The 17,160-nt window shown below is 35.1% G+C and overlaps 1 protein-coding gene across 1 annotated transcript in view; it reads right to left on the reverse strand.

Annotated features, from left to right (window-relative positions):
* LOC134716010 (BLOC-3 complex member HPS1-like) overlaps window positions 1–17,160 on the reverse strand; it is a 46,169-nt gene that overhangs the window by 13,710 nt on the left and 15,299 nt on the right. The window contains exons 10-13 of the mRNA XM_063578668.1: window positions 16,612–16,802; window positions 13,211–13,375; window positions 9,976–10,088; window positions 8,819–9,014 (exon numbers count right to left, since the gene is read on the reverse strand). Coding sequence (XP_063434738.1) covers window positions 8,819–9,014; window positions 9,976–10,088; window positions 13,211–13,375; window positions 16,612–16,802 — 665 coding nt within the window. The remainder of the gene's footprint in view (window positions 1–8,818; window positions 9,015–9,975; window positions 10,089–13,210; window positions 13,376–16,611; window positions 16,803–17,160) is intronic.

The raw sequence follows: 17,160 nt of genomic DNA on the forward strand, positions 1-17,160 counted from the left end.
AGGGGCAGCAACACAACAATGGGTTGTCCGAAATATCTGAAAATGTCAGGGCAGATAGATCTTGACCTGATAAACAATGTTACGCCCTGTCAGATTTGCTCTAAATGCTTTGGTTTGTGAGTTATAAGCCAAAAACTGCATGTTACCCCTATGTTCTATTTTTAGCCATGGTGGCCATCTTGGTTGATGGACAGGGTCATTGGAAACAATTTTACAACAAGATACCCTAAGGATGATTTTGGCTATTTTTTTAAAAATTTGGCCCTACAGTTTCAGAGAAAAAGATTTTGTATAAGATTACATGTATTTATGACAATTTGTGAAAAATTAACCCTTTAAGCAAAAACTCTTTATGTGGTCAATTGGTAATTTTGACTAGAAACTAGAAAAAATACTTGTTTTTTGCCCTTTTTTTTTCCCTTACTCCTGAATGTTTTGGGCAATTACCCCTAAACTCAATCTCAGCCTTCCCTTTGTAATATGGAATAATTTGCTACAATGTCAGAGAGATCAATATACTTACACACAAGTTATTGTCAGGAAACTACAAAAAATGCTTGTTTTTGGTCCCTTTATAGCCCTTAATTTCTAAACTGTTGGCACCATAACCCCCAAAATAAAACCCAACCTTGGCAATCTTACCACATCTTCTTTTTTATACTACATGTATTATTAAACATTGTGGTACAATTTCAGAGCAATTGAAATACTTATAGATAAGTAATTATCCTGAACAAGAACTAGAGGCTCTCTAGAGCCTGTATCGCTCACCTGATTCTACTTGGGTTTTTGAAATCATATAAAAAGATAAAATTTGGCTACAAAGTAACAACACTTGGCCAGCATGTCATAAAGAACATTTATGCAATGTTTGACTTCATTCCATTCAGAGGTTCTCTAAAAGAAGACATTTGTATGCATTTCCCATAGGGTCCTGTATTAAACTAAGTCCACCGCTGGCGGCCATCTTGGATGATGGATCGGCTACAAAGTAACAACACTTGGTCAGCACCTTATAGGGAACAATCATGCAATGTTTGGTTTTAATTCATTCAGTGGTTTTCTAAAAGAAGTCATTTGTATGCATTCCCCTTAGGGTTCTCTGTTAAACTAAGTCCCCCGCTAGCGGCCATCTTGGTTGATGGATCGGCTACAAATTAACAACACTTGATCAGCACCTTATAAGAAACATTCATGCCATGTTTGGTTTTAATTCATTCAGCGGTTCTCTAAAAGAAGTCATTTGTATGCATTTCCCATTGGGTTCAATGCTAAACTAAGTCCCCCACTGGGGGCCGACTTGGAAGATGGATCGGATACAAAGTAACAACACTTGGTCAGCACCTTACAAGAAATATTCATGCCATGTTTGGTTTTATTCCATTCAGTGGTTCTCTAAAAGAAGTCTTTTGTATGCATTTCCCGTTGGGTCCAATGTTAAACTAAGTCCCCCGCTGGCGGCCATCTTGGATGATGAATCTGCTACAAAGTAACAACACTTGGTCAGCACCTTATAAGGAACATTCATGCCATGTTTGGTTTCATTACATTTAGTGGTTCTCTAATAGAAGTCATTTGTATGCATTTCCCATAGGGTCCTATGTTAAACTAAGTCCACCGCTGGCGGCCCTCTTGGATGATGGTTCGGCTACAAAGTAACAACACTTGGTCAGCACCTCATAAGGAACATTCATGCTATGTTTGGTTTTATTCCATTCAGTGGTTCTCTAAAAGAAGTTCAAAATGTAAAAAGTTAACAACAACAAGGCACCAGACGCCAAACTCCAGATGCCAAGTGATGAGAAAAGCTCACTTGGCCCTTCGGGCCAGGTGAACTAAAAATGCTTTGGCCCCTAATTTCTAAATGGTTGGGACCATTATCCCAAAACTAAATTCCAACCTTTCTCTTGTGGTCTTGAACCTTCTTTTTCATAAATTTCATAGAGATTCATTCACTTAAACTAAAGTTATTGTCGGGAAACCAAATGTGTCATTGCAGACGACAACATCATAGCATTACACAACCCCCCCCCAAAAAATGTGCAATCGTAAAAAAAGTGCAAAATTTCATTAAAATTACCAATTCAGGGGCAGCAACCTAACAACTGGTTGATAGAAATTGACATGAGAATCCATTTTAGAGTTCTCAGATTAAGTCCTAATACTTAGTGTCAGAGATAAAAGTCAAAAACTGCATTATACCCCCAAGTTCTATTTTAAGCCATGGCGGCCATCTTAGTTGATGGGCAGAATCATTTGATGCGTTTTAATAACTAGTTACCCTAAGGACAATTTATGCCAAGTTTGATTAAATTTGGCCCAGTAGTTTCAGAGGAGAAGTTTCTTGTGAAAGTTTACTGTCAACAACGGAGGACAGAGGCCAGGCGATGAGAAAAGCTCAGATGTGTTACATATTTATTTTTTATTCATCTTTTGTGCATAAATTAGACTGTTAATTTTCTTGTTTTAATTGTTTTACATTTGTCATATCAGAGTCTTTTATTGCTGACTATCGGTATGTGGTATGGGCTTTGCCCATTTTTAAAGGCTGTACAGTGACCTCAAGTTGTTAATTTCTGTGTCATTTGGTCCCTTGTGGAGTGTTGTCTCATTGGCAATCATACCACATCTTCTTTTTTATATCACTTGGTATTTTTCAGCCAGGTGGGTTAAAAAAGAGACAACTAAATGTTCTTACTTTCACGAAAGGACTAAAAGTAAAAAAAGTATGCTTAGACCTGCAACAGACTATACATGTGATGGATATTTTGGACTTTCCAATTTATACCTATAAAAAGCGATACTTTGGAGTTGCATGACTTCATCTACAAAGACCAAGACAGAGACACATACAAAGACCAAGACAGAGACACATACAAAGACCATGACAGAGACACATTCAAAGACCAAGACAGAGACACATACAATGTCCAAGACAGAGACACATACAAAGATCAAGACAGAGACACATACAAAGACCAAGACAGAGACACATACAAAGACCAAGGCAGAGACACATACAAACACCAAGACAGAGACACATACAAACACCAAGGCAGAGACACATACAAACACCAAGGCAGAGACACATACAAACACCAAGACAGAGACACATACAAACACCAAGACAGAGACACATACAAACACCAAGACAGAGACACATACAAACACCAAGGCAGAGACACATACAAACACCAAGGCAGAGACACATACAAAGACCAAGACAGAGACACATACAAACACCAAGGCAGAGACACATACAAACACCAAGACAGAGACACATACAAAGACCAAGACAGAGACACATACATATACATCAAAAGAACTTTAAACACCTGGCTGTATGTAAGGAACAACAAAAACTTTATATTCAGCCAAGAAAGAATGGAACAAATAGTAGCAATAGCAACCAGATGCTCCGCAGGGCGTAGCTTTATACGACCGCAGAGGTTGAACCCTGAACGGTTGGGGCAAGTATGGACATCACATTCAAGCTGGATTCAGCTCTAAATTTGGATTGCGATTAAATAGTTGACACAGCATAGGTTTCTGACACAGAATGAATGTGTTCTAATGAAATTAAATTTTTTGTTTTCTCTTACAGCAATTCACTATGCTGTTGAATATTATTCCTCTCAAAAAAATGTTTGAAGAAATTTCCTTTTTATTTATGAAATTTCAAATGAGAAAATTGAACCCAATTTTTTTAATCACATACCCCTTTCCCTTATTCCAAAACTAATCTCAATTAAAATTTCTAATGGAGTTTGCAACAATTACTACTCATTTAAATACATCATAAAATATTAAGATGTAAAAAAACTGCTTGTTATCACTGAATGGTAAAGATTATTTTAATTTATCAGTTGGTAGTAAAAAGTGAATATACATTGTATATTGTATATATAACAAAGATTTAAGTTGATTCTGGACAAAGAAAGATAACTCCAAATAAAAAAAAATCTTACAATTAGATATTTCTTGCTTACTATTCTGGACAAAGAAAGATAACTCTAATTAAAAACAAAATTGCTATTTCACAATATTTTGCAATAAGATATTTCTTGCCATTGCGCAATACTGTGCAATTGAAAAGACTTGCTATTGCACAAAACTTAATATAATAATTTTAGATCCTGATTTGGACCAACTTGAAAACTGGGCCCATAATCAAAAATCTAAGTACATGTTTGGATTCAGCATATCAAAGAACCCCAAGATTTCAATTTTTGTTAAAATCAAACTAAGTTTAATTTTGGACCCTTTGGACTTTAATGTACCGTAGACCAATTTGAAAACAAGACCAAAAATGAGGAATCTACATACACAGTTAGATTTGGCATATCAAAGAACCCCATTTATTCAATTTTTGATGAAATCAAACAAAGTTTAATTTTGGACCCCGATTTGGACCAACTTGAAAACTGGGCCGATAATCAAGAATCTAAGTACATTTTTAGATTCAGCATATCAAAGAACCCAACCGATTAATTTTTTGTCAAAATCAAACGAAGTTTAATTTTGGGACCCTTTGGACCTTAATGTAGACCAATTTGAAAACTGGACCAAAAGTTAAAAATCTACATACACAGTTAGATTCGGCATATCAAAGAACCCCAATTATTCAATTTTGATGAAATCAAACAAAGTTTAATTTTGGACCCTTTGGGCCCCTTATTCCTAAACTGTTGGGACCAAAACTCCCAAAATCATTACCAACCTTCCTTTTATGGTCATAAACCTTGTGTTTAAATTTCATAGATTTCTATTTACTTATACTAAAGTTATGGTGCGAAAACCAAGAAAAATGCTTATTTGGGTCCCTTTTTGGCCCCTAATTCCTAAACTGTTGGGACTTCAACTCCCAAAATCAATACCAACCTTCCTTTTGTGGTCATAAACATTATGTTTAAATTTCATTATTTTCTATTTACTTAAACTAAAGTTATTGTGCAAAAACCAAGAATAATGCTTATTTGGGCCCTTTTTTGGCCCCTAATTCCTACACTCTCCCAAAATCAATCCCAACCTTTCTTTTGTGGTCATAAACCTTGTGTCAAAATTTCATAGATTTCTATTAACTTAAACTAAAGTTATAGTGCGAAAACAAAGAAAATGCTTATTTGGGCCCTTTTTGGCCCCTAATTCCTAAAATGTTGGGACCAAAACTCCCAAAATCAATACCAACCTTCCTTTTGTGGTCATAAACCTTGTTATAAAATTTTATAGATTTATATTCACTTTTACTAAAGTTAGAGTGTGAAAACTAAAAGTATTCGGACGACGACGACGACGACGACAACGACAACGATGACGACGACGCCAACGTGATAGCAATATACGACGAAAATTTTTTCACAATTTGCGGTCGTATAAAAAAAGCAAAACAAATATAAGTTTTCCTCTAACAGTAGGTGATTTCATAAAATTACAGAAACTTGAATTATAATAGGTTCATTTAAGGTTATTTAATTTAAAACATTTACTAGGATCTACTTTCAGCAATTTTAAGGATATTTTACAGTTTCATTGAATGATATGCAGTAAATTTGAGATTAAATAAACTTCAATATAAAAGTAATAACTTTTATGTATTTTTATTTCTTTAAGAATTTATTTTCTTCTCCAGTTATCAAAATATGAATTTTTAAAAGTTGCAATTTTACAAGAAATTATAATATCGTATTTCAGTATAATGTAGATTTTGATTAGTTAATTTATTTTCAATATACTTTAATTAACTTTTAAACTTAATAACTCTAAACACAAATTTAATTCATCAATCACATTACTTTTGTTAATTTCTTAAAGGGATCATAAATCCTAGTTTTTTAATTTAATTTCGTTTAGTGATCACTTTACAGTTAAATTCATCAAAGTTATCATTAAAAATTATTGATTTTCAATTGAATTTAATAAGTTTTAATCATATGTCTAATTCAATAATAAAAATAAAAACAATCAGTAATCACTAATCATCATTGGCATAGAAATCATAATCACTTTAATCACACACAACATGCACAAGCCACACTTGATTTGAGTGATTGTTTTCAAAATCATTAGTGCTAATTATTGTTTACTAAACTTTTTTGTATAACTTGCAAAACTTAACTAAAACCTAAGATTAACATAAATGTTTAGAATAATTTTTTTTGCAATGATCTACATTCAATTCACACAAATTAATTAAGAGTTATTGTAAAAAAACAAAATATAAGGCAAAATTATGTTGCTAAAATATCACTTAATTTGAAAATAAAATGAAGATATCTTCATTTGATAGTTATGGTCATAATGCAAACTACAAAGAATGTAAAAATTGCAATTGGTAATTTATATCATTTCAAATTCAAAGTATTTTTTTCTAAAAAAAATAATAAATATTTTAATTAAATCAGAGATTAGTTCTATAGGCATAGTTATAGCATATTTCAAAATGATTATTTTTAATCATTAATATATTTTTTTAAGACTAAATCATGTTAATCACAAATGTGATTCATTAATTATGTTCTGATTATTAGGAATTTCAAAGTGATTATTAATAATCATTGATAAATTTATTTGTATTGAGCTTTAATCACAAATGTGATTAATTAATAATAATTCTGATTATTATGAACTTCAAAGTGATTATCACTCATTATTAATAATTAATGATTTCTTTCACAATAATGATCACTCATAATCATTTACAAGCCCAGCAATGGTTTGATGTCCAGCTCAGCCAATGGAAAGCCAGTGTATGCCACCCAAGCCTATTTTCAAGATAGTATAAGTAGAAATTCATTATGGTCCAAAATTCAGTTCTCATTGAAAGACAAAAAAGCAATTATTAGCTAAGGCAGAATAATCAGTACAGAATGACAGAAGTCTATCAGTCATCACCAGAGTCTCCTACAGCCATGAATATCACTTCTACCTCTACACTCAGTGATGTTATCAATGCCACCATACTGGATATTCAACCTCTGGATGACATGGCCATGACAGCACTTAGAACTAACCCAGATGCTTACTTAGATACTACTCAACAGCTTACTCAATGATCCACCTACTCAGCAAACAGCTCAGACAGAGACTCCAAAGCAGACACAGGAAGCAGCTCCAACTCAGGCTCAACCACCAACCTGTAGCAGTCCATGTTCAGACAGCAGACTCAGTGAGTCACTCACTAATCTACTTGGATCACCAACACCAACTATTCACCATACTACTGCTACAGAACTCCAGAAACTAATCAGATCTGATGTGAAGACACTATCTACTCAACTTCAAACTCAACTACCAACCTCAACCAACCTTCACAGTGCCAACAACCGAGAACTCCAACTGCAAAAGAGATTTCATCTACTTCAAAACTCTTTCCCTGTACAGATTCAGCAGTTATCCAGCTTCTACCGGTACCAGTCAGCTATTTTACAGACCAGTCATTTCGAGGCTCTTCAGCAGTACTCAAACTACCCATACTACTATAGTTCACTCAACAGTTACTATGACAACCAGCTCCATCACATCATTGATAAAGTAGAGGTAACATTCTTTTATTTTTATTTTTCAAGATTATTTCAATAATTCAGCTGCTTATAAAATAATTTTTCATTCTTATTTATTAATCTTTCCTGTTTATCTAAAATTTATTATTTAAATATGATTACATGTTATTACAATATTTCAATTTCACAAGTTTGAGCTTATTTTAATAAAATATTAAACTGTTTTTAATCAATTTGAATTTAATCATATTTCAACTAATCTAATTTTGTGATATTTTAACTGAAGTTCTTTGTCATTACAGTGTAGTTTAGCAGCTCTTGAGTATTCCAACAGCGTTACTACAAGTTATCAGGTTATCACTCCAGTACAACAACAACAAGTTTGCAGATCAAGACCAGTGCTGTCTAGGAAATCAGTCAACGTAATGGAGACCTGGTACTATGACAACCTCCACCACCCATACCCAAACAACACCATCATCCAATCCATGGCTAAACAGACTAACCTCAAAGAAGAACAGATTAAGAAGTGGTTTGGTAACAAACGTAATCGCTGCAAGAATGCTCGTCCTTACAAGAAGAAACAGAAAAAGCTGACACCTTCCATTGTGCAGAACATGTTGTAATTCACAATGAACAATTATGAACTAAACTTGTGCTTAAACTGTGATTAAGAAAATAGTGCTTATCAATTTAACTTTGTTATTTGTTGTTTTGTTATATAGAATGTGTGGTGCTTATGAAATGATAAAATGTTAATATTACTAGAATAAAACCTTAAAAAAATAGATATTGTCTTTCAGTACATTTTACTCTTCTATAGAATAGATGCTATATTCACTGGTTTGGAATGATCACCACTAAAATAGGATGCTAACACAACTATATATTTACATACCAAATATATTATTATGACTTATTATAATTGGTAAATTTTTACAAGGATATAAAAATAAGGAGATGTCGTATGATTGCGATTGAGACAACTATCCACAAGAGTTCAAATGATAAGGAAACAAAAATCATCTTACATCATTCAACAACGAGACGAACCAATACCATAAAGTCTAGTATAAAGACATACATATTGTCGTCATCTTTCATGTCACACATCAATACAAAAACTTGTAGTCTCCAAATCAAAAGTAACTCTGGCTTTCACTGCAAAACTTAGTCACTGTTATATTATGTACTCTCCAGTAATTTCTAGTGACTACTGTTGATTTTGATCCCCCCCCTCTTAGTGAATCAGCTTTGATTTATTAATCTTTCAAGGTATTTTGATATGTTACGCCTCATGTACAGATAATATGTAAAGGATATGATGTCATTGTGATATTACGTTGTGCTTTGACACACAAATATTCTTTGAAATCTCTTAGCTTTTGTCCTGCTCTTTCTCTAATCTGTGTCACCATTCTCTCCAGTTGTGGTGTCAGTGGACGAGGTAGTAAGTACAGGAATAGAAACAGATCCTTCATCTTCTTCAACAGATAGGTAAGGGATCTTTCTATACTAAAATCAAATGTAATTTATCATATTTTGTTTTTTTAACGAGATAAAGGGTATTAAAGAATACATAAGGTAATATTGATCTACTATTATTTGTTGGGTATTGTTATTTTTAATTATCTGGGTACAGATTAAACATGAATTTATATGAAAGAAATTCAAATTTGTCTTGTATGCAGAACTTGCCATAACCACAAAATCTATTACCCATGAAAAGATCATTTTAAGTTGATACTGCTGAGGGAGTGCTTTCATATTTCATCAGTAATTAGCTTTCAAACCAAATACACAAATATATAAAATCTATTTTCTATTTCTGAATGATTTTTGGTTGATTGTAATTAATGGTCAAGAAAAAGAAATTAAAATCTGTTTTCTCAATGTTGTAACCAAATATCTTCGAAAATTATAATGTTAGTTCCAATGTTAAATATGTCACAAATGAAACCTACTGAATATGTCTTATAAGTATATAAAGACTATTTCTTCATATATCAATCTTATAAATCAGAATGGGGACGTTAAATCTGAAGCCTCGTGTAAAGAGAGTGCCACATTCTTTGCACGTTAAGAACCCTTGCATCAACTCTTTGAGGGGTCCATAGGTGGCCTATTGCAAGGCAAAATTTCTATCCCTATCCAATATATCCTTATTTTCCAGTGGCAGTCTAAATTTCCCATACAATCATCTCAGATGGCCTCTCAATTTACAAGACCTACCTATTGTATATATTGTTAACTTGTTCTCGTCCTGAATATGCATGAAATATTTGCCACTGGATGTTAAGTAATCAACAATCAATCAATCAATCTTATAATTGGCACCTAAAATTGGTAATCCATATAGAATTAAATAATAATGTAGTGAAAAGTACCTATCCATAATTATCATTTCTTGATCTACATCACTTACTGCATTTAAAAAATATCAATATATTGGCTATTCTTTATTCAAGCTAAATACCTTGGAGGGATTTCTTTATCCCTTGGTTGTTCTAAATAACTTAAAAGAAGTCCCTTGAATACTGGATCATCCCATCTCTTCAAAACATCATTAAATATTGCCGGAACATTTCCCTGAAATAATGCAAGAATAAATATCAAGCAGTCAGACATGCTGAAATGTTTAGCCTTCTTTACTAACCATTGATAATATGTTGATAGTACTAATTATAAAGCTTTACTACAGCTATTACATTAACTCAATATGATCCAAGGTCATATATACCAAACGAGAAATACAAGTACACATTTTAGATTCAGAGTTTGACTGTCCCTTTGGTATCTTTTGTCCCTCTTTTACAATCATTCAATACACAAAATATAGTTGACATATAATTGCTTATAGTTTTTAAGAAACAGACTTAACCAGACCAATGAACCATGAAAATGAGATCAAGGTCAGATGAACCAAGCCAGGCAGACATGTACAGTTTGCAATCCTTCCATACAACACAAAAAGGCAAAACCTTAACACTGAGCAATGAACCATAAAATGAGGTCACGGTCAAATAAAAACCGTGAGACTGACACGTACAACACAAAATATTTCCATACACCAAATATAGTTGACGTATTGCATATAGTACTAGAATTTAAAAAAAAAAAAATCCAAAACTTAACTGAAAATGAAGTCAAGGTCATATGGCACCTGCCAATTGGATATGAAAACCTTACAACCATTTCATACACCAAATATAGACATGATAAAGTATCAGAAAAACAGACCAAAACAAACACTAAAATATAATCAACTAGATACCATTGAGATGGGAGCCATCTCTGAGGGCCCCGCTGTCAATAACGTGGGGTAAATAAGTTGTATGGATAATCTGATATGAAGCATTATTTGAAGTTATTACATAGTCTCATGTGTGATTTTATTCTAAGATTTTAAGTTAAAACTCATAAATATTCTCAAATTACTTTCATAGTATAATAGTGATATGACTGCATGATGTGAACTCATTGTTGACTACTCTAAGGTGACTTCTGGATATATGGATTGATGTTTGAACAATATGTTTACAGGTGCTGCCCAATTGATATTTGTCACATATTTTTAGAATTATGTCTTCAATATATTATGACCCACCAAGTATAAAGTATGAAATATCAACGGTTCTCGAGAGGTAGAGCGGATACAATTTGTTAATAACAACAAACGGATGGACAGACTGTCAGACTGACCTTTGACCTAGGATGCATACATTATGACACATTCTCTGGTGTTGGTTAATATATATGTTAAGTTGAAAATGTTTGTCAGGCATAACGTATGAAATAATAACAGCTGTCCTCTTAAAATATAGTGTGGATCAAATTTGTAAGCGATGGACAGACCAACAGACAGACAGACCTTTGACCTATGAAGTTGTACATACATCATGACACACCCTCTGGTGTTGGTTAGAATGGATGTCAAGTATAATATTTGAAATCATAACGGTTCTCAATATATAGAGCGGACACGATCTTCACCACAGGACACGGGGTTGTCAACTGAAACCAATTTTTTTTTTACCCTGACCTTTGACCTAGGAAGTTGTACTAACATCATGACACGCCCTCTGGTGGTGGTTAAAATGAATGTCAAGTATAAACTTTGAAATCATAACGGTTATCTAGATATGGAGTGGACACGATCTTCACCACAGGACAGGGGGTTGTCAACTGAAAGCAAAGTTTTTGACCTTGACCTTTGACCTAGGAAGTTGTACATACATCATGACACACCCTCTGGTGTTGGTTAAAATGGATGTCAAGTATAAACTTTGAAATCATAACGGTTCTCAAGATAAAGAGCGGACAGGATCTTCACCACAGGACACAGGGTTGTCAACTGAAACCAAAGTTTTTTTACCTTGACCTTTGACCTAGGAAGTTGTACATACATCATGACACGCCCTCTGGTGGTGGTTAATAATCTTGTAAAGTATAAAGTATGAAATCATAATGGTTCTCTAGATATGGAGCAGACACAAAGTTAAAGTGTTACGGACGGACGGACAGACTGATCACTATAGGGCGCTAATGAAACATGAAAATGAGTTCAAGATCAGATGACACAGGTCTGCCAATTGGACATGTACACCTTACATTACTTCCATACACCAAATATACTAGACCTATTGCTTATAGTACCTGAGGTATGGACTTGACAACCAAAACTTTACATTGTTCACTGATCCATGAAAAGTGGTCAAGGTCAAGTGAAAACTGCCTGAAAGGCATTAGGACCTGGCAAGGTACACACATACCAGATATAGTTATCCTATTACTGATAATAAGCAAAAAATTAACATTACAAAAAATCTTAACTTTTTTTCATGTAGTCACTTAACCATAAAAATGAGGTCAAGGACAATTGACATATAATAGACTGAAACTTTGTAACATAATGCATCTATGTACAAGGTAGGAAGCATGCAGATCTTCCACCTTTCAAAATATAACTCTTTTAAGAAGTTTATTAATGCTGCCACTGCCTCCACCGGATCACTATCCCAATGTAGAGCTATCTGCAACTAAAGCCGCAGACTTGACAAAAATATAACTCTTTAATGACAAGAATAATGATAAAAACAGTACTTTATCTCAGGTGCTTGAAATATTGACCCTTACTTTCGTTGGTACAAATGTTTGCTACAATACCTGAAGGCTTTTTCAGTTTTTTTTCTTAATTTAATAACTTCTTGCTTAAAGCAAGATAACCCTTATGGGAAGCAGGTTAAATATGTCATTCCAACTTTTATTGTTTAGTAGAGGGTGGCATATGTAAACATGTGCCAATCCACCTGTAATTGTGTAGAAGGGTGGTGGCATATATAAACATATTCAAATTCAACTGTTATTGTTTAGTAGAGGTTTGGCATATGTAAACATGTGTGAATCCAACTGTAGAGGAGTAGCAGTTACAGTTTGCTGTTCCACCTGTTATTGTACAGTAGTAGGCAGCATATGAAAACAGCTTCCTTCCACAATTTCTAATTGAAAATATGTGTGGCACAGAAAATCAATTAGACAGGGGATTTCAATTGCTAAAGTACATGCAGTTTATCAAAACACCATTAAAAAATCTTTTAATATGCACAAAAAAAGAAAACGGCTTTAATGCAACTTAAGTTAAAATCTATGGTAATTTAAATTCTGAGTTGAATTTTGTAGAACATATCAGCTGACAAAATAACATTTCCTACCTTTGCTCTTCTAAGAGGTGCAGACATTTTGCTTATCAAGGTGTTAACAGTGTCATACATATTCTGTCCCTGAGCCCAGTGACCATGACTTGTTTTTCCTAACACAACTTGTTTCAGAAGAAATAACACTTGGCAGAGAGTGTTAGCTAAACTGGCTCTAGGCATCTGAAAAAAATTATCACTAACTTTTCAATATTACCATATTACAGTTTGAGTATAGAAACTAATTACTGACATAACTTTCTAATAATTATTCATAATTCAATTAACATTTTCAATGAGTGAATCAAAATATTGTATTATAAAAAAGAAGTATGATATGATTGCCAATGAGACAACTCTCCACAAGAGACCATATGAAACAGAAATTAATAATTATAGGTCACCATATGGCCTTCACTTAATAGGCACATCCTCAAAACTTAAAATCATAAAAGTGTCTCATAAATTTTTATATAATTTCTAATCAAATTGATCAATTGATAAAATGCATTGAAGCTTACATTTTCTAGATTTACAGAAATAAACTTGTTATGTGGGTGGAGAGTTGTCTCATTGGCACTCACACCACCTCTTCCTATATCTATGTACATACAGTGATTGACAATAGTTTCAGTCTTTCATAATTGTATTTCGTGCATAGATATAATATAAATCAATGAATATCGGAGAACACCTGTATAATTTACTTAATGTACACCTTTATTTGTCATTGATATTAAGAATATGTCTCAGTACACCAGTATACCAAGGATCAGAACTTTACCTCACTGACAAGAACAAGTGTGATGCCAGGGAACACCTGTATACAATGGAGCTGATGAGGACATTAGGGAGAGAGAGAACTTTACCTCACTGACAAGAACAAGTGTGATGCCAGGGAACACCTGTATACAATGGAGCTGATGTGGACATTAGGGAGAGAGAGAACTTTACCTCACTGACAAGAATAAGTGTGATGCCAGGGAACACCTGTATACAATGGAGCTGATGTAGTCATTAGAGAGAGAGAGAACTTTATCTCACTGACAAGAACAAGTGTGATGCCAGGGAACACCTGTATACAATGGAGCTGATGAGGACATTATGGAGAGAGAGAACTTTACCTCACTGACAAGAACAAGTGTGATGCCAGGGAACACCTGTATACAATGGAGCTGATGAGGACATTATGGAGAGAGAGAACTTTACCTCACTGACAAGAACAAGTGTGATACCAGGGAACACCTGTATACAATGGAGCTGATGTGGACATTATGGAGAGAGAGAGAACTTTACCTCACTGACAAGAACAAGTGTGATGCCAGGGAACACCTGTATACAATGGAGCTAATGAGGACATTATGGAGAGAGAGAACTTTACCTCACTGACAAGAATAAGTGTGATGCCAGGGAACACCTGTATACAATGGAGCTGATGAGGACATTAGGGAGAGAGAGAACTTTACCTCACTGACAAGAATAAGTGTGATGCCAGGGAACACCTGTATACAATGGGGCTGATGTGGACATTAGGGAGAGAGAGAACTTTACCTCACTGACAAGTACAAGTGTGATGCCAGGGAACACCTGTATACAATGGAGCTGATGAGGACATTAGGGAGAGAGAGAACTTTACCTCACTGACAAGAACAAGTGTGATGCCAGGGAACACCTGTATACAATGGAGCTGATGAGGACATTATGGAGAGAGAGAACTTTACCTCACTGACAAGAACAAGTGTGATGCCAGGGAACACCTGTACACAATGGAGCTGATGAGGACATTATGGAGAGAGAGAACTTTACCTCACTGACAAGAACAAGTGTGATACCAGGGAACACCTGTATACAATGGAGCTGATGTGGACATTATGGAGAGAGAGAACTTTACCTCACTGACAAGAATAAGTGTGATGCCAGGGAACACCTGTATACAATGGAGCTGATGAGGACATTATGGAGAGAGAGAACTTTACCTCACTGACAAGAATAAGTGTGATGCCAGGGAACACCTGTATACAATGGAGCTGATGAGGACATTAGGGAGAGAGAGAACTTTACCTCACTGACAAGTACAAGTGTGATGCCAGGGAACACCTGTATACAATGGAGCTGATGAGGACATTAGGGAGAGAGAGAACTTTACCTCACTGACAAGAACAAGTGTGATGCCAGGGAACACCTGTATACAATGGAGCTGATGAGGACATTAGGGAGAGAGAGAACTTTACCTCACTGACAAGTACAAGTGTGATGCCAGGGAACACCTGTATACAATGGAGCTGATGAGGACATTAGGGAGAGAGAGAACTTACCTCACTGACAAGAATAAGTGTGATGCCAGGGAACACCTGTATACAATGGAGCTGATGAGGACATTATGGAGAGAGAGAACTTTACCTCACTGACAAGAATAAGTGTGATGCCAGGGAACACCTGTATACAATGGAGCTGATGAGGACATTAGGGAGAGAGAGAACTTTACCTCACTGACAAGTACAAGTGTGATGCCAGGGAACACCTGTATACAATGGAGCTGATGAGGACATTAGGGAGAGAGAGAACTTTACCTCACTGACAAGAACAAGTGTGATGCCAGGGAACACCTGTATACAATGGAGCTGATGAGGACATTAGGGAGAGAGAGAACTTTACCTCACTGACAAGTACAAGTGTGATGCCAGGGAACACCTGTATACAATGGAGCTGATGTGGACATTATGGAGAGAGAGAACTTTACCTCACTGACAAGAATAAGTGTGATGCCAGGGAACACCTGTATACAATGGAGCTGATGTGGACATTAGGGAGAGAGAGAACTTTACCTCACTGACAAGAATAAGTGTGATGCCAGGGAACACCTGTATACAATGGAGCTGATGAGGACATTAGGGAGAGAGAGAACTTTACCTCACTGACAAGAACAAGTGTGATGCCAGGGAACACCTGTATACAATGGAGCTGATGAGGACATTAGGGAGAGAGAGAACTTTACCTCACTGACAAGTACAAGTGTGATGCCAGGGAACACCTGTATACAATGGAGCTGATGAGGACATTAGGGAGAGAGAGAACTTACCTCACTGACAAGAATAAGTGTGATGCCAGGGAACACCTGTATACAATGGAGCTGATGAGGACATTATGGAGAGAGAGAACTTTACCTCACTGACAAGAATAAGTGTGATGCCAGGGAACACCTGTATACAATGGAGCTGATGAGGACATTAGGGAGAGAGAGAACTTTACCTCACTGACAAGTACAAGTGTGATGCCAGGGAACACCTGTATACAATGGAGCTGATGAGGACATTAGGGAGAGAGAGAACTTTACCTCACTGACAAGAACAAGTGTGATGCCAGGGAACACCTGTATACAATGGAGCTGATGTGGACATTAGGGAGAGAGAGAACTTTACCTCACTGACAAGAACAAGTGTGATGCCAGGGAACACCTGTATACAATGGAGCTGATGTGGACAGTGGTTACATAGTTCATTTTGTAGAAACACTATGTGAGACATGTAGAATGGTATGGACTCCACTTCCTCGGGCACTGGTGGTGTCGCAGTTTTGGTTCTTACTTCAGGTGGTGTAGATCTTGAGTCATCTGAAAAAGAGGATAGGTGTGTAATAAAATAACAGCATGTTGATTAGGAAGAGGCCTCCTCAATTTGTTATCTAAAAACTCAAAATAATAAAATTCAGAATGGAAGTCTATTTTCCCCTATATCAAGATGGAATAATTAAAAGATATGATATTCGATGCAAATTCATATAAAATAAAGTAGATGAAATATATACTGTAAATAATACTGCCACCTGTATTTTTTTTTTTTAGATATTGAAACTATGTACATAAAATAAACTTCACTGATAACAATAAATAGTTTCCATTTAACATGACTTATATGAGTTTGACTATCCCTTTGGTATCTTTTGTCCCTCTTTTAAGTTGGAGTTATTTC

The sequence above is a fragment of the Mytilus trossulus genome, chromosome 4 (genome assembly GCF_036588685.1).
Source record: "Mytilus trossulus isolate FHL-02 chromosome 4, PNRI_Mtr1.1.1.hap1, whole genome shotgun sequence".
Taxonomy (NCBI): Eukaryota; Metazoa; Mollusca; class Bivalvia; order Mytilida; family Mytilidae; genus Mytilus; species Mytilus trossulus.